Source organism: Desmodus rotundus, chromosome 6 (genome assembly GCF_022682495.2).
Source record: "Desmodus rotundus isolate HL8 chromosome 6, HLdesRot8A.1, whole genome shotgun sequence".
NCBI lineage: Eukaryota > Metazoa > Chordata > Mammalia > Chiroptera > Phyllostomidae > Desmodus > Desmodus rotundus.
The window spans coordinates 51,182,367-51,209,092 of NC_071392.1; the positions used below are offsets into that span (position 1 = coordinate 51,182,367).

General features: G+C 40.8%; 1 protein-coding gene across 13 annotated transcripts in view; it reads right to left on the minus strand.

Annotated features, from left to right (window-relative positions):
• The window catches only part of AMPH (amphiphysin), a 161,257-nt gene that overhangs the window by 2,608 nt on the left and 131,923 nt on the right, over nucleotides 1-26,726 (minus strand). For all 13 annotated transcript variants that reach the window (XM_045193272.3, XM_053926512.2, XM_053926520.2 and 10 more), the window contains 3 exons: nucleotides 13,178-13,387; nucleotides 11,201-11,443; nucleotides 3,359-3,460 (listed from right to left, as the gene is read on the minus strand). In XM_045193272.3, the coding sequence (XP_045049207.2) occupies nucleotides 3,359-3,460; nucleotides 11,201-11,443; nucleotides 13,178-13,387 (555 nt within the window). The remainder of the gene's footprint in view (nucleotides 1-3,358; nucleotides 3,461-11,200; nucleotides 11,444-13,177; nucleotides 13,388-26,726) is intronic.

Here is a 26,726-nt window from a genome sequence, read left to right on the forward strand (position 1 = left end):
AGTATTTATATAGAGAAATTCCATTTGTTACAAAATATGGAATGTAAAATGTAAGCTAATACAAAGTTGTTAAAAATAAAGGGGTGGCCCATACATAACATCTGTGTGAAGGCACTGAGAGTAAGCAAGAGCAGACAGTGTCAGAGAATATTTAATGCTGGGAGGTGGGGTGCTGCCCAGGGGAGACCTGTGCTGGCATAGCCTCCCCCTGTGGATGCTCCTCCCTCTGTGTGGTTTGGGGCATGCAGAGGAGAGAGCTTCCAGCTGCCAGAGCAGCGGCACTTCTTTTTTAATTTTTTAATTATTTTATTGTTGTTCAATTACAGTTGTCTGCTATGGGTCACATCTCAAAACAGAGAGAGCTTTGGAGAAAGTTCCCCAAACAGGCAGAGTAGCTCCCCTGAAACCCTGAGTGGTCCTCCAGCTGTGAATGCATCAGGGGTACCCCAGGGAGTCTGGGGAAAGCAGAAAAGAGAGAGAGGATGAGGAGAGATTCAGGCAGTGGAGAGGAGGCAGAGTTTAGAGTTCATCAAGTTAGGGGGCTTGATAAACCCTTTGGGGTTTCTATTGAAATTCCAGATAGGGTGTGTCTTAGAGGTAGAGACCATGGCCCAGGACTGGGAATTTATCCTAAGAATAAGGCAACATTGAAACAGACCCACGTTAAAAAAGCATAAAACACACTTGCATGAATTCAAGGTAATCAACCAGTAGTTTGATGCCTACTGGAAAAAATAATCTTTACAGATAGAAAATAGAATCCAGTCTTTATAATGTATTGCACACTGTGTCCAGTACCAATCAAAGCAAATTCTACAGGTGAAGGACAGAAAAGAAAAGAAAGAAAGAAACAGGTAAATGTGATCAAATGATAAAAAGCAATCAATAAAAATGTGTCCTAGACAGGGGGAGGGTAAGAATAGTGTAGGAAATGTAGAAGCCAAAGAACTTATAAGTATGACCCATGGACATGAACTATAGGGGGGGAATTTGGGAGGGAGGGGGTGGGCAGGATGGAGTGGAGTGAGGGGGGGGAATGGGACAACTGTAATAGCATAATCAATAAATATATTAGAAAAATGTGTCCTGATATGGCCCACCTTTTAGAGTTAGCAGTAAGAAATTTAAAGCAGTTATTATAAATATTCATGTACTGAAATTAAAAGATGGTAATAATGAGGACAGAAGAGAAATCTCAGAAAGGAGATGAAAACTATATAAGAGAATAACATAGAAATTATAGAATTATGTAGATAACATCCTAAGTAAAAAAGTCACAGGATAAGCTTCACAACAAATTCAAAGTAGTAGGAGAAAGGGTCACTCTACTTGAAAGACATGTCAATAGAAATTACCCAACCAGAGTACCAGAGAGCAATAAATATTGAACAAGAAAGAATACTCTGAGATATCTAAAAGTCCAACAAATATAGAATTGTAGACAGAAAAAGAGGAGAAAGACAAACATTAAGAGATAACAGCTGAAAGTCTTTCAAATGTAGTGAAAGACATCCTGATACAAGTCTAAGTTGCTCAGTGAATCTCAAGCATGAAAACCATGAAAAAAACAAGAACTAAGCACATTACATTTAGAATGATGAAACATGATACCGACAAGTTCTCAAAATCTGTCAGGGCAAAAGTCACAGTATAAGTACTTTTAAAGTGTGGAAGGAAAAAAGTTAACTCAGAATTTTTTTTCTCTAGGGAAAAAATGTTTAAAAATAAACACGAATAAAATTTTCAGATAAACAAAAGCTGAGCTGAGGAATTACTGCCAGTAGATCTGCACTCCAGGAATTGGTAAAGGCTTTTTTTTTTTTAAACTCACCCAAGGCTGTACTTTTTTCATTGCTTTCAGAGAGAAAGGAAGGGAGAGAGCGATTAAGATTCAGAGAGAGAGAGAGAGAGAGAGAGAGAGAGAGAAAATCAATGTTAGAGAGAAACATCGATTGGTTGTCTTTGTGTACACACCCTGACTGGCGCTTCAACTACAACCTGTATATGTGCCATGGCTGGGAATCAAACCCATGACCCTTGGGTCTATAGGATGATGCTCCCACCTGCTGAGCCACACCAGCAAGGGCAAGGCCCTTTTCCCTCTTAATTTCTTTAAAAGATAGCTTATGATTAATGTTAAAATCGTAAATGTGTATTTTATAATGTTTTATAAGTTTATAATATATTTTATAAGTTTAGAATGGGGTATTTGAGATCATCGCTTTTGCCTGATATTGTTAATATATGCTTTGTCATTTTCTTTGTCTGTTTGAAGAGTATTTCTAGGGTTTCAACAATTTTATGAATCTGGTTACAGAACATTTGGCTTTATTAACATTTTTTACTGTCTTTTTTATTGCATCCATTTGTGAATTCTTTGTTACTTTTTCCTTCTATGCACATTGTACTTAATTTTATCTATTTTTATCTTCTTAGGCTGAAAAGCTAGAAATTAATGATCACTATGAGATATTTTTAACTTACTCTTATTTCTTTGACCCATGGTTTATTTAGCAATGTATTTTTAAATTTTTTGATTATTTAAGGATCTTACAGATATTTTATTATTATTAATTTGTAACTTAGTTTTATTGTGGTAGAGACTCCTGTTTGCTTGACCCAGCACCCGATCTTTCTGGGTAAGTGTATTATCAAGAAAAGGAACCAAACATGGGACATGCAAATCTTAACCTCAAACATAGTGACTTTACTATATGGAGGAAGATTCATATATTTCTTTGAGAAAATTACAGAAGTTATAGCTCTTCTCTCCGGAAAAACACACTGACAAATACATTTACACATTTTGCATGCCATTTCAGGGGCTCACAAATCTTATGAAGAAGAGCAAAATGGAGTTCTGAGCTCCTTAGCATCAGACCACTATGCTTTTTATGTCCCTGGAGGTTATTTTTAAAAAAGAATCTTTTAGAAAGGATATATAATTTAAACATTGTGCAATGCAAGGATTGTTATGTGGACAGTTCAGATGAGTTTTGACAAATGCATACCATGTATAACCAAAGCCCCTATCAAGATATAAAACATTTCCATCCCCCAGACGTCTCCTCATAATCTTTGTCAGACTCAACACCTTTATAGGCAACTACCTGTGAAGGGGGACTTGTAGTGCACATGGTCAGTGTCTGCATTTCCTGCGGACTGGTGATTCACATACAATGTAATTGCATCCCAAACCTAAAATGTGTAATGTACTGTGGTCATAAGTCCTTAACGCCGTGTCAGAGCTGCCCTGCAGCATCTCAGAAAATGAAATGTCTTTAGGAAGTCACTGTGCCCAGCTGACCCTCAGGGAAACCAAATGTAGCCTGTAGCACTTTCCAATCTCATCTTTTACCTGGTCAGCCTCCGAATCCGAGGGGACCACCAACACCACGTCACCCCTTTGTAAGGTAAGTTCATCAGAATTTGCTGCCTCAAAGTCGTGCAGTGCTTCCACCTGCAAGATTACAAAAGAACTGATTAATGTTATAAAGGAAAATAGAGGTCAAATCTGCCTCCCAGTCAGATGATCCACAGGCACTCTTACCAGCATCTCCACGCTGGATGAAAATGAAGACATGCATCACACCCCAAAGAAGGCCTCTGAAGTCAGAAAGGAAACCCTCTTCTCTGTTTACTTAAAACATCCGATTCTCCCAGACTGATGTTGAGGTATGTAGTCTTGTAACACCTTCTCTAGAGTTGATATGTCATGTATTAATTAGTTTAATTTGTCATATTTTGCTATAGATTTGCACTTTATTATCCTTGATGATTGATAAATTGTTTTAAATAATAAAGAATAAAAATTAAAAATTGTTTGTTTTTTAACCTGAATTAAAAATGCTTAGCTGAATGTTCCTCTAACCACAGTGTCTATCATATTGGGAACACTATCACTATTATGATAAAGTTACTATTTAATCAAACCTGTGTTCAATCTCTTTGTAAAAAAACTTCCTTCTTTCCCTATCCTGCCTTTTAAACATGACAATCTGTTTCTATTTCCCTTTGTTGAAATATTTCTTTAAAATTTGATCATGGAAAATTTAAAAAGTAGAAAGAATAATAAAATGAACCCCCTTTATGGAGCTTGAATTTTCTGTAGTCACACCCAGGTTTATTTCTTTCATGTCCCACCCCTCAACCCCACTCATGAGATTAAATAACCAGCTTTTAACATCCATGTTTTGCATGTAGAATCATAAACTGTAAGAGCAGGAAATTAATATATTATCTGAAAATTCATTTTTCAGATTAAAACCTGAAGCCCAAAGAGAGGGGTGAGTGCTGTTCCTAGCGCCCACTGAGGTTAGTGAGGGAAGCCTGGACCGGCCCAGCCAGGCCTGGCCTCCAGTGGCACACACATTGCACCCTTGATTTCTTGTACTCTAGGATGAAACACAGCGGGACACAGGTCCCCACTAGCCACAGGTTTAGTTTTCCCTTCACATAATGCATTCATAGCTCCATTACATCCAGCCACCCCCATTCGAGTAGCAAGTCTGCAGTAACTGTCAGATGAGCAGAGAGAGTAGAAAAAGATTATGACTATTCAATCCCACCCCCATAAAAAACAAAAAAATTAATACTTTTTTAATTTTTAATTTTTTAACTTATGTTCAGTTACACTTGTCTGCATTTTCTCCCCATTCCTCCAGCCCACCCCAGCCAGTCTCACCTCCCTCTCCTACCTCTAACCTCCCCCTTGATTTTGTCCTTGTGTCCTTTATAGTAGCTCCTATAGACCACTCTCCCCACTCTCTCCTCCCACTCCCCTCTGGCTATTGTTCCATTGTGATTAATTTCAATGTCTCTGGTTATATTTTGTTTGCTTTTTTCTTTTGTTGATTTTGTTCCAGTTAAAGGTGAGATCGTATGGTATTTGTCCCTCACCACCTGGCTTATTTCACTTAAAATAATGCTCTCCAGTTCCATCCATGCCATTGCAAATGATATAAACTCCTTCTTTCTCTCTGCTGCATAGAATTCCATTTTGTAAATGTACCATAGTTTCTTGATCCACTCACTTGCTGATGGGCACTTAGGTTGCTTCCAGTACTTGGCTATTGTAAATTGTGCTGCTATGAACATTGGGGTGCACAGGTTCTTTTGGATTGGTGTCTCAGGGTTCTTAGGGTATAATCCCAACAGCGGAATTGCTGGGTCAAAGGAGAGTTCTATTTTTAGTTTTCTGAGGAAATTCCATACTGTTTTCCACAGTGGCTGCACCAGTCTGCATTCCCACCAACAGTGTACTAGGGTTCCATTTTCTCTGCATCCTCTCCAACATTTGTTTGTGGATTTGTTTATGTTGGCCACTCTGACTGGTGTGAGATGGTACCTTATTGTGGTTTTAATTGGCATCTCTCTGATGGCTAGTAATGCTGAGCATCTTTTCATATGTCTCTGGGGCCTCTGTATGTCTTCTTGGAGAAATGTCTGTTCAAGTCCTTTGCCCATTTTTTAATTGGGTTGTTTGTCTTCCTGGAGTGGAGTCGTGTGAGTTCTTTATATATTTTGGAGATCAGGCCCTTGTCCGAGGTATCATTGGCAAATATGTTTTCCCATACTGTTGGTTCTCTTTGTAATTTGGTGTTATTTTCTTTAGCCATTAAGAAGGTTTTTATTTGATGAGGTCCCATTTGTTTAGTCTTTCCTTTATGTCCCTTGCTTTAGGGGATGTGTCTGTGAGGATGTTGCTGCGTTGGAATGTCTGAGATTTTCCTGACAATGTTTTCCTCTAGGACTTTTATGGTGTTATGACTTATACTTAAGCCTTTTATCCACCTTGAGTTTATTTTTCTCTATGGTATAAGTTGGTGATCAAGTTTCATTTTTTTGCACGTAGCTGTTCAGGTCTCCCAACACCATTTGTTAAAGAGGCTATTTTTGCTCCATTTTATGCTCCTGCCTCCTTTGTCAAATATTAATTGACCGTAAAGACTCGGGTTTATTTCTGGGCCCTCTGTTCTGTTCCATTGGTCTATGTGCCTGTTTTTATGCCAGTACCAGGCTGTTTTGATTACAGTGGCCTTGTAATACAGTTTGATATCAGGTATTGTGATCCCTCCTGCTTTGTTCTTCTTTCTCAAAATTGCTGCAGCTATTTGGGGTCGTTTATGGTTCCATATAAATTTCTGAAATGTTTGTTCTATATCTGTGAAATATGTCATGGGTAATTTAATAGGGATTGCATTGAATCTATAAATTGCTTTGGGTAGTATGGTCATTTTGATGATGTTAATTCTTCCAATCCATGAGCATGGTACATACTTCCATTTGTTTGTATCTTCCTTAATTTCTTTCCTCAGTGTTGTGTAGTTTTCTGAGTACAGGTCTTTTATCTACTTGGTTAGGTTTATTCCTAGGTACTTTATTTATCTTCTTGCTATATCAAATGGGATTTTTTTCCCCTGATTTCTGTTTCTGATGTTTCACTGTTGGTATACAGGAATGCCTTTGTTTTCTGAGTATTGACTTTCTATCCAGCTGTTTTGCCAAATTCATTCATTAGGTCAAGTAGTTTTTTGGTGAGGTCTATAGGATTTTCCATGTACACTATCATGTCCTCTGCGAACAATGACAGTTTCATTTCCTCCTTTCCAATTTGGATGCCTTTTAGTTCTTTTTTTTGTCTTAATGCTGTGGCTAGGACTTCTAATACTATGTTGAATAGGAGTGGTGAGAGAGGGCATCCTTGTCTTGTTCTTGATCTTAGTGGGAAAGCTCTAAGTTTTTGTCCATTCAGTATGATGTTGGCTGTAGGTCTCTCATATATGGCCTTTGTTATGTTGAGGAATGCTCCCTCTATTCCCACTTTGCTGAGTGTTTTTATCAAAATGGATGCTGTATCTTATCAAATGCTTTATCTGCATCTATTGATATGATCAAGTGGTTTTTGTCTTTCATTTTGTTTATATGGTGTATTATGTTTATTGATTTACGAATATTGTACCATCCTTGCATCCCTGGGCTGAATCCCACTTGATCATGGTGTATGATCTTTTTATTGTATTGCTGGATGTGGTTTGCCAATATTTTGTTGAGGATTTTAGCATCTATGTTCATCAGTGATATTGGCCTGAAGTGTTCTTTCTTTGTTATGTCTTTATCTGGTTTTGGGATTAGGATGATGTTGGGTTCGTAAAACGAGTCTCGGAGTCTTCCGTCTTCTTGAATTTTTTGAAATAATCTGTGGAAGATGGGGGTTAGTTCTTGAACTTGTTGAATATCTTGAATTTCTTGATTTTCTTGAATTTGTTGCAGCTTGTTTTGTGTCCTATTATGTGGTCTGTCTTTAAAAATGTTCCATGTGCATTTGAAAAGAATGTGTATTTTGCTTCCTTGGGATGAAAAGCTCTATATATATCAGTTAAGTCCATTTCATCCAAGGCCTTGTTCAATGCCACAATATCTTTGTTAATATTTTGTTTAGAAGATCTGTCCATCTTTTATAGTGGGGTATTAAAATCCCCCACTATAATTGTGTTGCTGTAAAATATCTTTCTTCAAGTCCTCCAAGATTTTCTTTATGTATTTGGGTGCTCCTATGTTGGGTGCATATATATTTACAATGTTTATGTCTTCTTGGTGGATTCTTCCTTTGAGTATTATGAAATGACCGTCTGGGTCTCTCTTTATGGCCCTTTTTGTGAAGTCTGTTTTGTCTGTTATGAGTATTGCTACCCCTGCTTTTTTTTCCTGTCCATTTGCTTGGAACATTTGTTTCCAGCCCTTCACTTTCAGTCTGTGTAGGTCTTCTGTCCTGAGGTGGGTCTCTTGTAGGCAGCATATATGTGGGTCATGCTTTCTTATCTATTCAGCTATTCTATGTCTTTTGATTGGAGCATTTAATCCATTTACATTTAAGGTTATTATTGATAGGTATTTATTCATTGCCAATTCTTTGTACCTGTGTTCTTCCCTCTTTCTGTCTTTTCCTTCCTTTCCTTACAGCAGCATCTTTGGCATCTCTTGCAGAGCTGGTTTGGTGGAGGTATATTCTTTTAGATTTCTTTTGTCTGGGAAACTCCTTATTTGGCCTTCTATTTTGATTGAGAGCCGTGCTGGGTAAACTAGTCTTGGTTGCAGGCCTCTGGTTCTCATTACTTGGAATATTTTGTGCCATTCTCTTCTGGCTTGGAGTGTTTCCATTGAGGAGTCAGCTGCTAACCTTATCGGGGCTCCCTTGTATGTTACTTCCTTTTTCTCCCTTGCTGCCTTTAAGATCCTCTCTTTGTCTTGGAATTTTGCCATTTTAATTATGATGTGTCTTGCAGTGGGCCTCTTTGGGTTCCTCTTGATTGGGACCCTCTGTGATTCCTGGATTTGTGTGACTTTTTCTCTTATCAAATTAGGGAAATTTTCCATCATTACTTTTTCAAACAGTTTTTCTATCCCGTGCTCTTCCTCTTCTCCTTCTGGTATCCCTATTATAAGGATATTATTGCGTTTCATGTTGTCCTGCATTTCCCTTCACCCCTCTTCATTCTTTCTGAGCCTCTTTTCCTTTTCTTGCCCATTCTGGGTGTTTTTTGCTACCTTGTCCTCCAGTTCTCTGATCTGGTCCTCTGCTTCATCAAGTCTGCTTTTCATTCCTTCTACTGTGTTCTTCAGTTCAGAAATTGTATTCTTCATATCCTCCTGGCCCTTGTTGATAGTTTCTATTTCCTTTTTCATGTTGATATAGTTTGCAGTGAATTCACTGTAGTTTCCCTGTAGTTTTTGGCAATTCTGTGTGAGCTCATTAAGATTCCTCATAACCAATTCCTTGAATTCATTATCTGATAGTTGACTTGCCTCTTTTTCATTTAGCATTGTTTCTGAGACTTCCCCCTTTCCTTTCATTTGGGGATTGTTTCTTTGTCTTCCCATTGTTTGTGAGACTCTTCCTGTTAGCCTCTGCTTCTTATGTTGCTCTGATCTGACCCCCTGGGTTTATGGTGTAAACTTCTGTGGTAGAATACCTGTGAGATTCAGTGGTACAGTCTCCTTGATCTCCCGGTCTTACTGATCTTGGGCTGTGGTTTATGTTGGCTCTGTGTATGTCTTTGGTTTTTGGTTCTTGTTGGGTCTTTCTTTGGTGGGTCTTTCCCACCAGCTGGTTATCTGAGCATCAGTCTGTCCCCAACCTCTTGTCTTCTGTTGTGCAGGTGTGGGCAGGTTGTGTTGGAGCTGGTTCTTCCATGTGTACAAGGTTTTGAGGCTTTTCTCTTGCTCTTGTTCAGTTGTTTGTTCTTAGTAATTTCTTCAGTATTTATTTGTATTTTCAGATAGGTCCTGGGTTGACTTAGTGTGGCTTCCCCTCCCTCCTTCACCTTCTTCACTTATCTGTTGGTGTTTCCTTTTTTGGTGGGTTTTCTCTTCCAGGAGGAATCCTGGTGTTCCCAGCTTTTATCCACTCTTTTTTTATGGTAGGCCTTCTCCGGGCTATGGGTGTGCGTGCAGAGCCTTCCTTGATTTGCATTCTCCCTGGTGCCTGTGGTCTCAGTTCCCTCTGAGATGAGGTGCAGACAATCCCTGGTGGGTGGGCACACTCCCGGTTGCTGGGCACCCTCCCCCGCTTGGTGCCTGTAGTTTCAGCTCCCTTCAAGATGAGGTGCGGGAGCTCCCTGGTGGATGAGCACACTCCCGGGTTGCTGGGCGCACTCCTGGTCGCTGGGCACCCTCCCCTGGGTGGTGCCTGTAGTCTCAGCTCCCTCCGAGATAAGGTGCAGGCACTCCCTGGTGGATGGGCACACTGCCCGGTGGGTAGGCACACTCCCCGGTCGCTGGGCACCCTGCCCCGGGTGGTGCCTGTAGTCTCAGCTCCCTCTGAGATGAGGTGCACATAGTCCCCCGATGGGTGGCAGGGTGGAGAGGAGACTAGAGCTGTTGCTGCAGGGGAATTCCCCAAAGTGCCCCAGAGGGTCTTTTTTTGGGGGGGGTGGAAATCCTCCTGCTCAATCCTGTGGCTCCCTCTGTACAAGGAAGGGCCTATCCTCTCACATAGCCCACCTCTCCAGCTAGGCCGGGACTGTCCGGGTCAGGATCGCACGTGGCCCAACTTTCAAGTCTTCTCAGCCAGTACCCGCAGTCTCCCTGGGTTTTCCACTTTGTCCTTATTCCCCTCCCTGCAACTTCAGGCAACCAGGTCTCTCACAGTGTTGCTCAGGCCTTGTTTGGCAGGGGAGGGAGCCATTAACCCAGCTCTCTCCCAGGACTCCTGCAGCAGGCCTGGCAGGGGCGGGCCTGGGGCTGCAGCTGCTCTGGTCCCCGCATTGGTCCCAGGGACCTTTTTGTCCTGAAGCAATCCCCTTACCTTCTGTTTTCTCAGTGTCCTCTGTACTTTTTGGTCTCCTATCATCATAAATGCTGGGTTGCTTTTGGCTATTCGCTTTGTTTCTCAGTAGAATGGGTAGGTGTTTCACCCAGGTGCAGGGGGAAGTTAGCTCCTCTCCCACCTATCTCACCGCCATCTTCTCCTTTAATACTTTTTTATAAAAAAGCTAAATTTTTAAATGTAAAATCAAATTATGGAACTTAAAATTCCCCCAAATATTTTATTAAGGAGAATTAGCTACCTTTAACACTTGGTTGATGCCTGTGTTTCTAGGTATTTACCGTTTTTGTTTATTTGTTTGTTTTTGGTAAGGACTTTCAGTTTATGAAGGCTCTATGTAACTACTTGACGGCCTCTTGAGCAAAACCTTCTGCCCATGAATTTAGGCCTCTTTTTCTCTCCCTTTCCATATAAGTCCGCTAACATATTTGTTCACTTACTTTTAAAGTGTGGATTGGCTTCCACCTCTGTGTCAGGCACCTGTGTCAGGTGCCAGAGTGGAAGGGCTGATTGCTCTTTCCTGCCCCCCAGAGGTGTCTGACCCAGCTGGGAGCAGTTGAGTCCAGAGCAGAGGCCCCCACAGAGTTCCCTGGGGAGCACAGCAGGGCACTCAAGTGGAGGGCATTAACCCATTCCCTACCAAAGGGCATCCCATGTAATTATCCATTTGTTAAATGGAAAAATGTCACAGCAGTTCTTTGTCCACAGCACAGAAACCCTGACAGGTTGCACTGTGATGTTGGGATGGAGGGATAAAGAGTGTGTGTTGCTAAAAGTAAAAGTAAAAATCAGAAAACCAAAGGTTCGTGTAAAAGGGCCTGAAAGAAAATGGACAAATGACTACCGCATTTTAAAAAATAAAAATAGAAACACCTTGTAGAGAAAGCCAGGTGGCACTTGCTGAGCGGCCTGGCTTGCAGATGGAGTGGAGGGTGCTGGCTGGAAGTCCTCAGTGGCCTTTTGCTCAGAGGCCAGCTCCGGCATCTCCCTGGTGGGGCCTGGAAGAGCTGAGTCTTCAGCTGCCTCTTTGGACTCTGCCCCTATAGTTGTTTCGTGGTCTCCCTCCCCTTCATTGTTGGAAGCAGGCTCTATGATGACAGAGGGGATGACCTTCTCCTGGGGGAAGAAAAATGTGGTGGTACTCTAGAGACAAGACATCTGCATCCTCCCGGTCACACCATCCGCAGCTCCCAATTAGCCCACCCCTCTCATTCAACCAAATTCCTATTGTTCCCCAGACTGAATTTAGGCTTTCTGACCTTTGGGCACTCTGCCTGCAGGTCCTTCACCCTTCCTATCTACCCTGAATCCAATACCCTTAGTGGGATTAATTTCTGGGTGCTGGAACAGTCATCCAGTTTGGTAAGAGGGTGGTTTCTGTGTCACCTGGGGAGAGGGGCAGGAGATTGAAGGGAGGAAGGTGCTTCATGGCGGGCTGGAAGAGAGAATCCTGCAAGGAAATGCAGTCGGCTTCCAGGGTTGCTCTCCTCCGTGCAGTCTTCCGTTCTTGTCCCACTACATGCTAGCACTCACTTGAAGCCAACATCTAACCTCCTGCAACTGCTTTTCTCCCAGAGTCTCATGGCACTCCCAAAGAGCCTGAAACCACATTGCTGGTAAAGATGAGGCCTATGATTGGAGGCACTCTACCTGTCCTCTGCTTGTTGATTATCATTAGAGCCACACCACAGTCACAGTTTAAGGGCTGACAATTCCCACCAACCACTCCAAGTCCTCTGTTGTCTGGGATAGCAGAACCAAGGGATCAAGGCCTCCCCTTTGTGTTTGACAAAGATGAGCAAGGAGGGGAACTGAACTCCAATAATGAAAGTCTGGAGATATTTCTTGCTTTTCTGATTAACTTCTATATTCTCTCAGATATCAGGGCACCTAAGCACTTCTGTTCTTCAGTTCAGAGAAAATAATACACTCTTTCAACAAGTAAAACAAAATTTTTCTTGGCATGGTGACAAGAAAGTATCACACACAAAAAAATACACTTTAGAGGTATTTCTGCAAACACCAATACTACCTGCTGAATTTCTGGTGGGAAGAAAAGGATAATTCAGTTTCAAACATTGAGTAACTCTGGACAGACTTCTGGAAATTTATCATGAGTAAGATAATGAGAAACATGGAAAGTGTAACATTAAGCCCACTTTCACTGTTACTCCTAGAATATAGAGGAACCAAACATGGGGTTTAGAAGAGCCGTCCTTTGCAGGGCAGCTGGGTTTGAGGCTCCCACAGCCAGGGCATAGATGGCAGTGTTGCCTTAATGCTCCTCTGAAGGAAGGAAGCGCTGGGGCAAAGTCCAACTTCACGTATGTAGTTAATGACCCACTTTCCTGTTGAAAGTACAACATAAGGATGGGCTTTAGGTAAAAGGAGTTTAATTTGGGGTGATTTTGGGTTCAGAGCATGTGCCTGGCACCAGGTTAAGTACTTTATGGCTGCTTCCTCACATAATCTACAAACCCCTATTATTCTGTCAGATTCCCGTTCTCCTCCGTCTATTCTCATGCTTTTTGTAATCTGAGCTTCTTTCCTCTCCCTCATCAGTTTATTGCATAGTTTCCTTTCCTCTCTCTGTGCTTAATTTAAGCCTACTCTGCATAGCACTGGGGCTTCTGGGGAGCCCCCGAATACTGATATTGAGGGAATGCTGTGTGCTGTGACCACTCTTTCTGAGAACCTAATTTTTTGTTTGTTTGGTTTTAGGGGGAGCAGTATGCCACAAAATGGCTACAAAAGTATTCCTCATCCTAAAGTGATATCGCCATTAACCAACACACAGAGCATCCTTGCTGTGCCATCTCCCCAAAGTCTCCATTGCACTAGGATACATACCTGAGGTGCTGCTGCTTCTGTGTCCTCTAGTTGAGATCTGTCACTGCCTTCGATCTCTGTGGCTTCAGAATCAATCCTGGCCTCCTCTAAAGTTGCTCTTTCGCTAGATGGAAGAGCCGCCTCCTCTGCTTCTGCTTCTGTTGTCGGGGCCCCCTCCGCTGCGGACACCAGCATTCCAACAGCCCCATCAGCTTCAGTTCCAGGTAGGATCTGCAAGAAGCCAGAACCAAAGGGGCCATGTCTGTGTCTCCAGGGCCTCAGTAGGAGTTAGACTCAGCCCTTTCCCTTTTCTCCCCTCTGCTGAGGCTCACAGATTTCGAAGCTTCCTTTGCAATGTACTGAGGCCCAGGATTCTGGTACAGCAGTCTGCCATCAGTTGATCAAAACTTTGGCCCCCTCCTTTTCCTGAGCACCCACAATGCTCCTTTCCTCAGTTTTCCTTGCAGTGAGGTGTAGCAAATGGGATTTGAATGGAAGTGACATATGTCATTCCTGAGACATGGCTTTCAAGGCGTGGGTGGCCCCTCCCCAGCTAATTCCACTTTTGTTGCCTGAAAGCAGATGACACAAGGTCCTAGAGGACAACTGAATCACAAAGTGGGTGAGGCGTAGCCCCCATACTGGGGTCATTGATCTTATTATCGATGTGATTAGCATTAGACATTCCTTTCCTTTACCAGATAAATTCTACCCAATTTGTGCTATGAAGTTAGGAAAGCCCTCGTGTTGCCAATAACAACTGTCCAGCCAGAGCACTGAGAGGGAGATGGAGAGTGCCTGCAGAATGGGCATCAGAACTGGGCGGACGATGGAAAACCAACCGCACACCTGCGGCTCATGGCAAGGCAGTAAATAAAAACGTTTTTCTGTTTCAAATTTACAGGTAATAGATTAAGTAAAAATGACCTGTTGCAGGATACATTTTTCTACATTGAAATATTTTATTTGGGAATCAAAAACTGTGTTACTGTCTCTACTATTTGTTGTATGGCCAAGAAATACATTCTTAGAAATTTACTTCCTTCTTTTACAAGAATCTCTTATTCTGAGAATTTGGCTCTCTGGAGTGTGCAATGATCCAAAATGTAGCCACTAGCCAGGATATAGCATTTATTTCCTTTTTCTACCTTGTCATTGAAGTAGGTATGTTCAGAATTGTAGCATATTTATTCAAATGAATTAGACATGCTGATAGTGGGGTAATAGCTACATAGGGTTTTATATTTTGGTGAATGACCGAAAATTTCCATAATAAAAGTTTATTTAAAAATTTAAGAGAAGTGCCCCTCTTGTGTTAAATAAACATTGACTGTTTTATGGCAGTTATTTTCCTGTTGTCAAGAGAGTAATAATAAGAACAGAATAAGGGAGTTTTCTTAATTCCAGGAAGAACATTGAACAATTCCTTGTAGGTTTATTGTTGGAGAAAGCAACAAGCTTTTTTCTGGCCCCTAAGGACATAGCAAAGTTTCTCCCACCTCAGAAACTGTATAGAATAACAGTGCCCTTACAAAGGGCTTATGGGCTTAAATGCAGAAAGCACATTGTGTTGTCACAATTCTAAGTGATTCGTGATCTCCTATCCATCTAGAAAATCGCACTACAGAGTGATCACCCCACTGGTTTCCATAGCTCCATACAGACAGGCTCTGGATACAGGCAGACAGTGTGAACAGACAGTGAATACCACCACGTGCACACAGGCATAAATGTTGTTGCAGGTAACAAAGCAGCCACCGTGTTATTTGATAGGCTATTCCTCCAAGTGATTATACAAAGATGTTTCCATACACTTATGTTCCAAGCACATACTACTAGTAATTGGATGTCATTCTCAACTGAACTGATACAGCTCCAGAAGAGAATATATTTCTAGGAAGCATTGATGTTGTCCTCAGAGGTAATTTAACTCTCTCCATACAAACAGAATGTTAGTAATGAGTTCCTAGTTCACCCCTGGAGCTCTATATACCTATCAACTTGATCATATCACATTTTTCTATGGCAAGACATACATGTTTTCATCTTTCATTTGTTAAATGGTTTAAATAGGTATCATTGGCTGGATCTAAGTTGCACCTGACAGTGTGGCTGCTGTTATGCTGGACAACAGCAGGTGGAGCCCAAGTGCACCATCTGTTGCTCTGACTTCCCTTCACCTGGCAGGAGCAAATTTCAGGGCAGCAATTTCCCTGATCTCTGTCTCTCTGTCATACACACACACAGTGTAGAGCATGTAGAAAATTGTTGATAAGAATGAGGACAAATAAAAATCACCAAGACATTGATATTAACAATGCTGATAGAGCCAGGGTGCCAAGGAAACTCACTTTGCTTACAAAGGGGAATTTGAATGACTTACTTAGAGAAGGGATGAAATTAAGTTCTCCATCCTTCTCTAAGACCATTAGTAATGAATTCTGATTTCTCTAGCCACAATCACCACTTTGATTTTATAGAGCCTAAGAACACTGCAGAAAGAGAGAAGGATTGTACACTGCCTGGAGTCCCTCACATCTTTCTGCCTCTGGCATTGCTGTGACCATCTGGGGTGCCCCAAGTCTTCCTCTGTGTCTGGAATCTGTGGTGCATCTTCCACCGCATACTTACTGACTGCAATAATAGGACAACATAAAAATATATCAGCAACAAGATTCCAGATTAGGTGTTAATTCCAATGAAAATAGAGGAAAGATTGCAAAGGTTTTTAGGGAAAGAGTTATTCCTTCTATTACTTTCATGCATTCCAATTTGTTAGCCACTTGTAGGTTTAAAAAAGGAAAACATTTTCTAGACTTTGCTTGCTGCCATAGATGTTACACCTGCTATGAAAAAACACAATGATTAATGCCTGCTATTTTACCTTAAGTACTATCAGAGAGACCAGAGGACTGAAACTACTGAAAGTATTTCAAGACTTTGATAATCAATGTTATTACATTTTTCTCCTCATTCCAAATGTTAAGGATTACACCATTATCTTCTGCCGAATCTATACCATCTGTTGGCCAAATAAATTTACGGTGGAAAACATCTACTGCAAAGAGAAACTAAAAATGTCTCCCTGCCCTGTTATTTAGTCAGCACAAGGGCCCTGACTATTGCCAGTTTCCACATTAATCACATAGAAATCACAAGGGTCAGCAGCGGACCCACCTTTGAGATGGTGAGCAGTTCTCTATTTATCATTTTATCATACAGATCTTACTGCTTTTATATATTCTGCTTCGACAATCTCCTTGGTGGAAAGCAATACCATTATGGTATTCATGTCAGAGTCCTGGCAAACACCTGACTGCATTACAAAATTTTCTGGAAGTGAAATGAAATTAATGCAAGGCAACAATGGCCTCAGTATCCTGCAAAGCAGGGAAACACAACTGGGTGACAGAAGATAGTCTCTCAAGGAGATGGTGCCTTGAAAGCAAGTCAACAAGGACTGAGACCCCAGACAAGAGTAGTGACTGGCTGCAGTAGAATTTGTAATCTCTGCGCCTTGTGTAATTTATTGATTTCTTTTACTTAGTCATTGTTTTGCTTCCTTGGCAATAGTATCTCTCAGCAATGCCTAAGAAGCAGCTTCCACTCATGTGACTGGTCTAGAGGGCAACTGCAGAGAGTCCCTAGTAGGAAATTCCAAACTTATTTATAAAGCAGGTTATTTTAAATAAATAGGACATTTTCTGATTAAAAAATAAGGAATACCGTTGGTTTAAAAATAAAAGAGATAACTTTGGTAACCTTTTGAGGTATTTATTTTTATTCATTGCTATGCATATAGGGGCTTTGTCTATTTTACAACACAAAGGTCATGTTTCTTAGAAAAATTCTACCAATGGCAAAATAATACTTCATTTCCTTTTCTATTTAACAGTTTAACAGTTCTCCTATAATTGAACTAGTCAGTTCCCATTTCTTAAAAATGTTATAAACAAGGTGAGAAAAATCTTGGTTGGTAATGATATTTACAACTATATAAGCTAGACATTTAAATGTTTTAAATAGAAAACACTGTTCCCTTTATTTATTTATGACATCCTAGTTAAGGATTTTTTGGGTGGGAAGTGCCCAGAATTTTAGTATGGAGAAAAGTCAACACAGATAAAAATTAAAATATCATACAGCGCACATCCAAGTACTCAGCCGGCACCTAGGGTCTCCAACTGACATGCTGCTATGTTTGCTTTTATCACATCCTCCCACCTGTCCACACTGATTTTCATTCATCTTTCAGTCAATCACAATGTATCTTCAAAAAACGGATTTCAGGAATTCTTTGAGATGGCTTTATACCTTATACATTTGGCAATGCATTTCTGATGCTTTCACCCTGACTGACTACTGCCTTGGGGTAAAATTGCTACAACGTGCTGTGTTTTGCATTCAAAATCCCTATGTCCTTCTAACAGCTTCTGACCTTCAGCACTGGGAAGCACAAGTCTGAGGCCTACTAATTATTTTTCCTTTGTAGTGCATTTCCCCTGTAGTCTAGATGCTTGCAGAACTTTCTGGAGGATTCAATTTTAAAACTTTTAAAGACTACACTTAGATGCTAGTCTCTTATCGACTTTGCACTTCGTCAGTGATTTCTTAGGGTCTGCATGCAGGAATCCCTATGACTAGGGGACTTCAGCTGGAGCACGTTTTCTTCTGTCACACTGGCTACTATTGCTTCTACTCCTTCACTGCTTTTTCTTATGAGAAGTTGTTGTGCAGGAGTTGTGTCTTCAGTCTTGGCCTCCACATCTATCACCTCCGCTTGTGCTCTTTCTCTTTGTGTTGGGAGAACTCCTCCAGTTTCTCCTCACATCAAGAAATCAGTTCCCTACACTGTTGCTCCTGGTCTTTACCACTCTTATGAATATTTTAATTCTAATATTACATTTCTTCCCCTTAAAATATTTTTAACATCATTGAGACTCCTTTTCATATGCCTTACAAGCAACTCTCTATTTCAATGTGGTTGCCTTATCTCATCTTTCATCTCGTGTATCAAATAATCAAGGTCCTCTTGAATTTTTCTGATAAAAAAAGAAGGCAACCTTCAGATTTTTCCATCATACTTTTGGTAATTTCTTTTGTCTTCCATAGAAAATTTTAACTTTTATCTGTTATGCAATGCTTTCATTCTGTTGTATTACTTTCTACATAGGCCCTAATTTTTTAAAAATGTGTGAAATCTCTCTAGGCCTGATGTTTCCAGTGGACATGGAAACATTTTCTTTGTTCCATTTTACTCTCCATCTGGGGATGCGTAGACATCATTTCCAGAATAGGAGGTGGGAATGATTCATCAGGTGTCTACACAAAACCATCTGTCTTGAATCCCTCAAATATGTGTCAAAGGATTTAATGGTGTGAGAGCAACAGCAGGCTCCCGGTGACCTGGATGCTTCAGAAAGGTGCTTCCACACCCATGGGGTGGGGGGCGCTAGATGCCAGTTGTCTTCTATCAAGAGTAGGGATGGGTGAAAATCTCAGACTTCTTGATAACAAGCTTAGTTATTATAGTTTAAGATCCTTTTCATGCCTAAGTTGGTGGAAAATTCTCCTGGGCTGGTGTAATATTTTTAGAATATTGTACTATGGAAACTGACTTTCTTTGTATGTTCAAGTGTAAAGACCATTAAAATAAAAAAAAAAAACTGGTAATAGTGAATCTGATATAATTGTGATTTATTCTTTAATACTTTCAGTTTTCTCATAATATTCAGTTGTGTGTTCCTGGGATGCATGTCATTTTCATTAAAATTCTTCTGCAGTAAATGACACAAATTCTTCTACATCCAAGAAGACAATGCACCTTTCTTTTCTTTTTTTTAAAATATATTTATTGATTATGCTATTACAGTTGTCCCATTTCCCCCCCTTCACTCCACTCCATCCTGTCCACCCCCTCCCTCCCACATTCCCCCCCCTATAGTTCATGTCCATGAGTCATACTTATAAGTTCCTTGGCTTCTACATTTCCTACACTATTCTTACCCACCCCTGTCTATTTTCCACCTATCATTTATGCTGCTTAATCTCTGTACCTTTCCCCCCCTCTCCCCCTCCCATTCCCCTGTTGATAACCCTCCATGTGAGCTCCATTTCTGTGGTTCTGTTCCTGTTCTAGTTGTTTGCTTAGTTTGCTTTTGTTTTTGTTTTAGGTGTGGTTGTTAATAACTGTGAGTTTGCTGTCATTTTTACTGTTCCTATTTTTTATCTTCTTTTTCTTAGATAAATCCCTTTAACATTTCATATAATAAGGGCTTGGTGATGATGAACTCCTTTAACGTCACCTTATCTGAGAACCACTTTATCTGCCCTTCCATTCTAAATGATAGTTTTGCTGGATAGAGCAATCTTGGATGTAGGTCCTTGCCTTTCATGACTTGGAATACTTCTTTCCAGCCCCTTCTTGCCTGTAAGGTCTCTTTGGAGAAATCAGCTGACAGTCTTATGGGAACTCCTTTGTAGGTAACTGTGTCCTTTTCTCTTGCTGCTTCTAAGATTCTCTCCTTCTGTGTAATCTTGGAGAATGTAATTATGATGTGCCTTGGTGTGTTCCTCCTTGGGTCCAGCTTCTTTGGGACTCTCTGAGCTTCCTGGACTTCCTGGAAGTCTATTTCCTTTGCCAGATTAGGGAAGTTCTCCTTCATTATTTGTTCAAATAATTTTTCCACTTCTTGCTCTTCCCTCTTCTCCTTCTGGCACCCCTATGATTTGTATGTTGGAATGTTTAAAGATGTCCTGGAGTTTCCTCAGCCTCTCCTCATTTTTCCTAATTCTTGTTTCTTCATTCTTTTCTGGTTGGATGTTTCTTTCTTCCTTCTGGTCCACACCGTTGATTTGAGTCCCAGTTTCCTTCCCATCACTATTGGTTCCCTGTACATTTTCCTTTGTCTCTCTTGGCATAGCCTTCATTTTTTCATCTAGTTTTCGACCAAATTCAACCAATTCTGTGAGCTTCTTGATTACCAGTGTTTGGAACTGTGCATCTGATAGGTTGGCTATCTGTTCGCTGCTTAGTTGAATTATTTCTGGAGCTTTGAAGTGTTCTGTCATTTGGGCCATTTTTTTTTTTCTTGGCGAGTCTGTTACTTAAAGGGGCGGAGCCTTAGGTGTTTCCCGGGGGTGGGGCGGGGTAATGCTGGTCACTGCACTATGACACTGCGCTGTGACACAGTACGTGGGGGAGGAGCCCAGAGGGAATAATGGCGCCCGCTCCACTCTCTGCTGGATTTCAATCACTCCTTCTGCTACCCACAATCAAATTGGGCCCCTCTGGTGCTGGTTCCCAAGTGGGTGGGCTTGTGCATGCCCTAGGCCCCTGTGGGTCTCTCCAACAACTTCTCCTGTGAGGCTGGGAGTTTCTCCTGCTGCCGCCCCAACCCCTGAGGGTGTTTTCACTCAGAGGTTTGAGGGTTTATTTCCCCACGCTGGAGCCTTGGGTTGCGCACTCTGCTTTGTTCCCCGCCATTCCTCCCAGTTTATCTATGTGCAAATGTGGGGCCGTGGGGTGCTACCCGCCACTCTGCCTGCCCCATTCTCTGCCACTCTGAGTCCAGCCCTCTTGGTTTATCTGTGCGTGAATGTGGGGCCGCAGGGTCTGCTAGTGGTCCCACTGCCTGCCCCGTTCGTCCCACACTCCACCAGTCTGGGTCCTGCCACGGCAACATGAGTCCTCTCCGCCCCGGCTGCCCGTCTCCGCCCCTCCTACTGGTCTGGATGAATGTTTATTTTTTATCTCCTTGGTGTCGGACTTCCTTGCCCTTCGATTTTCTGTCAGTTCTGGTTGTGCAAGGAGGCACAGTGTGTCTACCTATGCCGCCATCTTGGTTCTCTGCACCTTTCTTTTCAAATCAGAAAGTCTCAGGGAACCTGAGACCTGGAGCATCTCCACAACCCACTACTTCCTACTGACAACTCCCAACATGGGAAGTTTGACTAAGAACGCGGGTGAGTTCCTATAAACAGCCGGTGCATTCACTTAGACTCCTGGAATCCTACTCTTTCAAATGAGAGTTATGGATTATAAATAAAATATGTCTTTACTCATACATATGCAGTGTGTGGGCATCTAAGCAAACATGTCATAAAATCCCTCTTAAGTAATAGCAAGTTATATGATGAAAAGGTATGGAGAGGAGACTGGTAAGACAGAATTTCACCACCATTATTTTTTCTACTAGTTCTGCAGATTTGCTTGTTTAGAAAGACATGTAAAGGATGGGAAAGTGGAAAAGAAGATCACCCCATTTCTCCTGGCATTATCCACTATACTACAGAGTTACAACAGAGAACACTTAGACATTTGGCACTTGGACACATGTAGCAATGTTTTCAAGTTACAGATTCACATGATCCCAACAAGGCGGGAAGGACCCTGGGGCTCATCGTACCCCATGCTGGCTTTTACAAGTGGGGAAATGTGACAGAGTGGCAGTAGCACTGGAGATGGAGCTGGGGTCTGAGTTTTAGTGCTGATTCCCCCACTACTTAGCACTGGAGCTGGAGTGACCCCAGGGTCCCACTGCAACGGAGCAAAGAAGGGTCAATATCACAGCAGAAATCTTGGCTACGGGCCACCCTGGTCTTTTCCTGTCCTCCCAGTATTCTGGATCCAATTTGAGTTATTGACTTTTTTGAAGATCCCAGCATTTAAAAATTATAATATTTTCTTCAGGATGCATTTTAAAGAAAAGCCCAAGAGACAACTAGATTCATTATGGCCTCAGAGAAGATTCCTGTATTAAAAAGCAGGCTGGTGGCTAGTACTCCTCTTCACACGGCACACTGCACATTTGACACACTGAAGGTCATAACTTCCCTTCAGCATGACTGTAGGGGAGAGTTCTCCCATAGAACACTAGTGTCCCTTCAAAGGCGGCTCCGGTGTTACAATCTTCAATTCATACATCTATGCGCTTCCTTTCCAATATGAAATTTTGTGGGTTCTTTCCCACAGACCATCATCTCAATCATCTTTTCCAACTTACTCTCCTGGTATTGCCTGCAGTCCCATCATAAACCTTCAGCAGCCAGGTCCCAGCACAACTCAGCTGCTGGTGGCCGCATTATTGTTATGGCAACCAACATCTGTCTGAATTAGCTCCATACTCTTTAAAAATTAAGATCTGCAGAAATGCCACAGTTAATGAATTTTTGGTTTATTTGGCCTTTAAAGTCATGGCTGAATATCTAATAACAAAACATATTAAAGCATTGTAAGTAGAGTTTTATTTTGAAAGTGCATGGGAAAAGTTGACAGGAGGAACACATTTATCTTTTGAAGCAAAGGTAAATATTGTGTGCTGCACACCCTCAGAGATGGGCACGTGAGCAGTACTTGTTTCTGAAGTAGTCATAAAGGACAGCCTCATTGGGGGTCGCAAATAGCTTGTTAAAGAGGTTGTTAAGGAAAATGCCTTCGCAGCTCAGCAAACATTTACCTTGCCTGACTAAATTCTGCTCTGAATGATCCAAAGCATTTGCTGCAACTGCTCAAATTGCCTTGTGAGTGGACCCAGACTCATGGTGGCTGAAGGCAGAGGTGGGGCTGCCACATATAACCAACAACCAGACCAAAACTGGTGATCTGCAAATCACTTAAATGTCATCGTACTTTGTTGGCAAAACTCCCAACCCTGACCCTGCCAAGAAGCACATACGCCTCCCTGAACAGCCTGGGATCTGGCCACATGGCAGAATGGGTCTTGAACCTTGAGGCTGACAGTCACACTTGGAAAGAAAGTCTACCTGCCAGACCTCTGACTTCACAAGCTTTGAGTTGTCCATGACATTGGTAAATAAACCTACTCCATGATGGCTTGTCACCCAACTGCCCAGCAAATACAAGTTGGAAAAGAGGCCATAAACAAAGGCTGTTGTCATGTGGGAGATGACCTACATACTCAAAATATCCAAGTCAATAAACTTATTGGTGAAAATGAAAAATGCATCTTTTATTTTAAGGAACAAAGCATACAAACTTTTTGGCCAACCAGATATTATACACCCTGCTTTGCCCTGGGCACCATGGGAGAAAAAGAAACAGTGCCATTTGCTTGGCCCACAGGGCAATGAAAATGTAATTAGTTGTTAACAGGAATATAGTCAAACTCAGAGAAAATAACCATTTCTGGGACTATTTTGTTTCTGAGAAAGGTAAAAAGGTATATCCATCTCCAAGGCCTCTCTGTATGTATACATATGTAATGCAAACACATAATTTAATTTAAACATGTGTTAGTGTGAGCACTAGAGTTTGGAGATAATTCTATGATAATGAAGGGCAGACAAGGACTCAAGCTCCTCTGGCTTCCTCTGACCTTCACAGTCTTCCTCTGACATATTGGGAGCTCACACTGGAGGCACAGTGAAAACCTGAGTTTTCACATTTACAAGGAGAAACCTCAAATGCTGCTCTCCACAGGCATGACTGACACAGGAGGATGCCCGACCAGGTGTAATGTCAGCCTCCTCCAGCACCAGTCTGTGCAGACTCGGCAGCAAGAGCCACATCTGCTTACTGCTTTACTGGGTCCCTCAGGTCCAAAGCAGAGCCTGACATCTAGAGAGGACTCAAATATGTTTGTCACCTTAATGAGGGGGGACAAACACATGCATTCTATTCAAGCAGACAGAAATAGTTGTAGTAAGATAAAGTCAATATAATATAGACTATTTCTGGATAGTCTAATACTATCCAGAAAGTATCCAGCCATGAAATATGAAAAATAGGCATTTATTGAAGAAGATACAAGATACACAAAATGAGACAATGACGCCTCACTCCCCTTCAAAGTAGACACCTTGGGATTTCACACAGTTCTCCCACAATTCATCTCCAGTTATGAACTTCTTAAGGAAATCTGGTTCATTGGTTGCAGTTTGAATCAAGTCATTAGCAACTGAAGCACAATGTTCCTTCTGCTGTGGTAGCACAAGCTGTGGGGTGAAATTCACCATGATACATTTTATGACAAGATCCTGCATCAGAATCTTGGACACAGTAGTTTTTGGAATCCGCTTCAAGAAGTAGATCAGCTTCTACTTCTCACCCTGTTAGTCGCTGATCTTTGTTGATTGTAGCCCATGCACGTTCAACATTCTCAGGCGTTCTGCTTGTTGCAGGCCTTCCAGAACATGGATCACTTTCAACAGATTCTCAACCATCATTGAAGCGTTTGTGCCACACTTTTGTTTGCTCAGCATTCATTGCATGGACCCTAAAAGCCTTCTGAATCATCCAAATACTTCACAATGTTCAAGCTTAATTCAAAATTTCATGCAGATTCATTGCTCTACTGGCTCAGTAATTTTGAATTCGATGGCCACACAGTACACATGCTCACTCAAAGGAAACCACTACCCTTACTCACTAGTACAGTAAAGTCATCATTGTTCATGAATGTGCTTTCCAGTACACTCTCCCTGGCTGCCAGGTTACATTGATACTTTTTCCAGACAGATTTATATATATAAATATATATATATACACAGTGTAACTGGGTGTGTGTGTGTGTATATATATGTCCACAGTATATATACACATGCATACAGTATACACACACGCACACACATATGTATATATATATATATTTAAAGTGGTGTTGATATACTATAGTCATATATATATATATGGCTGCTGGACCATATATATGGTCTAGCAGTAGTAATGCCTGCTTGAATGTGGTGGGTTGGTACTGATATAGGTGTAATAATTCATAGTTTTAATTTGAACATTTCACCTAAAATGTCATATGGTGTGCTTGAGTGAGATATTGTTATGTTACAGAATTACATGCTTATGATTTTGTAATAAAATAGGAGCATTATTTGTGCCAGACCCTGTATATACCAGTACATTTAAACTGGTCTTGACTATTCACTTTATATTTGGCAAAATATTTTAAAAATAAAACACAGCAAGATTCATCCCCCAAATAATGGGTCAGTATTTCATCTTTCAGGTCTAAAAACATCTTTATCTCAATCTTTTCCTCATTTATAATTTTTGGAAAATATGTTGATCCTAAATTTAAGTGCAATAATAGGGAAAAAGGTATTGGTCCAGGTCACACCATTTAAGCAAAATATAGGAGCTGACAGAAATTTAGAGAAAATAGAAAGGGATTCTGTGCAAAAAAATGAAATAAATGTTTTATAAAAATAATGTTTATCTGCTTTGTAACCCAATTCTCTGATATACACTTGAAACAAATATTAATCTTTTTTCCTAAAGAAAATTTACATTACTTATATAATGTAGAAATATCTGGAGAAGTAGCAAGTGTTCATTTTTAAAATGCATCCTGTGGATACACTGATACAATTATTTTGTAGGAAAAACTAAATACAATATTGGCTATGTGTAATATAAAACAACAAATAAAATGTAAGAATTACAATTTTCTTAAAAGCCCCAAGTTGGTTTGTGAACCACTGCTAAAATTTCCTGTGTTTGAAATTACATTTGCCTCCTGAAAAGAGAAAGTCCCACCGCTAATTTCACCTTATATAAAATGAGTTCTATCAACAATCAAAGTAATAATTGTGTGGTGACATTTCAGCAGCAAAAAAGATGACCTCAAAAGGTCGTGTCAATCCAATCCTAATGACAGCCACTGCCAGACTTAATTAATGCCTGGGACGCAATGTCGACTTTTATATTTTTACAACTAAATATCACACATCTAGCAGCACAAAAGACCTTTCTTAGAAAAAAAAATAGCCCTTAATTATCTTAGATTATTGCCACCAGAAAAAGAACCTATAAGTCTACATTAGAGAAAAAAATGCATTTTATATGGTGTTATTTTCTAAGTAGAAAGGAGAACATGAGAAAGAATTGACTTTATCCAAGTGTGTCAATTTTAAAAACCAGGAAGTCAGTCACTTTTAATGAGCACTGGGAAAATCGAACTGCCATAAGCTGCCCTCTCTTACTATTAATTTTCAGTCTGTATGCAGATGGAGAAATACATATGTTCTCCTTGGAGAGAGGGTGGCTCACATGGTGAGCTCTGATCTGCTGTTCTTACATCGCCTTGGAATCTGAGCAAGTGCCTGAATTCTTCGAAAGACTCTCCAAATTGCCTTGTATTTCACAAAGAATCTAAAATTTTTCTAAAGTTCCCTTAAAAGCTTTAGAAGACAAAATTTTTTAAAATAAAGAATTCTTTCAAATACATTTTTACCCAATATTAGAGAAGCTGGTTTTAGTGATGGCTAATACTTGTACTGTAGAGTTTATTAAATATTTTAAATATCACCCTTAGTTAAAAAGTTTACAAATCTTTATAAAATAATAGATATGATATAGTAGGTACTTGATAATTGGTACCTACTAATACTGTATTTTTGAAAACTGATATACTTGGATTCTGAAAAGTCAAAAACCTTAAATAAGGATGAGTATGAGAGGTATGAAAGGAATGTCCCATGGCCCTCTGAGAAGGATCATGGAGAATCAACTTTCAAGCCTGTATTTAACACATTAACTTGTCTATTTAACTTCTCCAATTGGTTGTACAACCTCAAATTCCCTTGCTCAAAATCA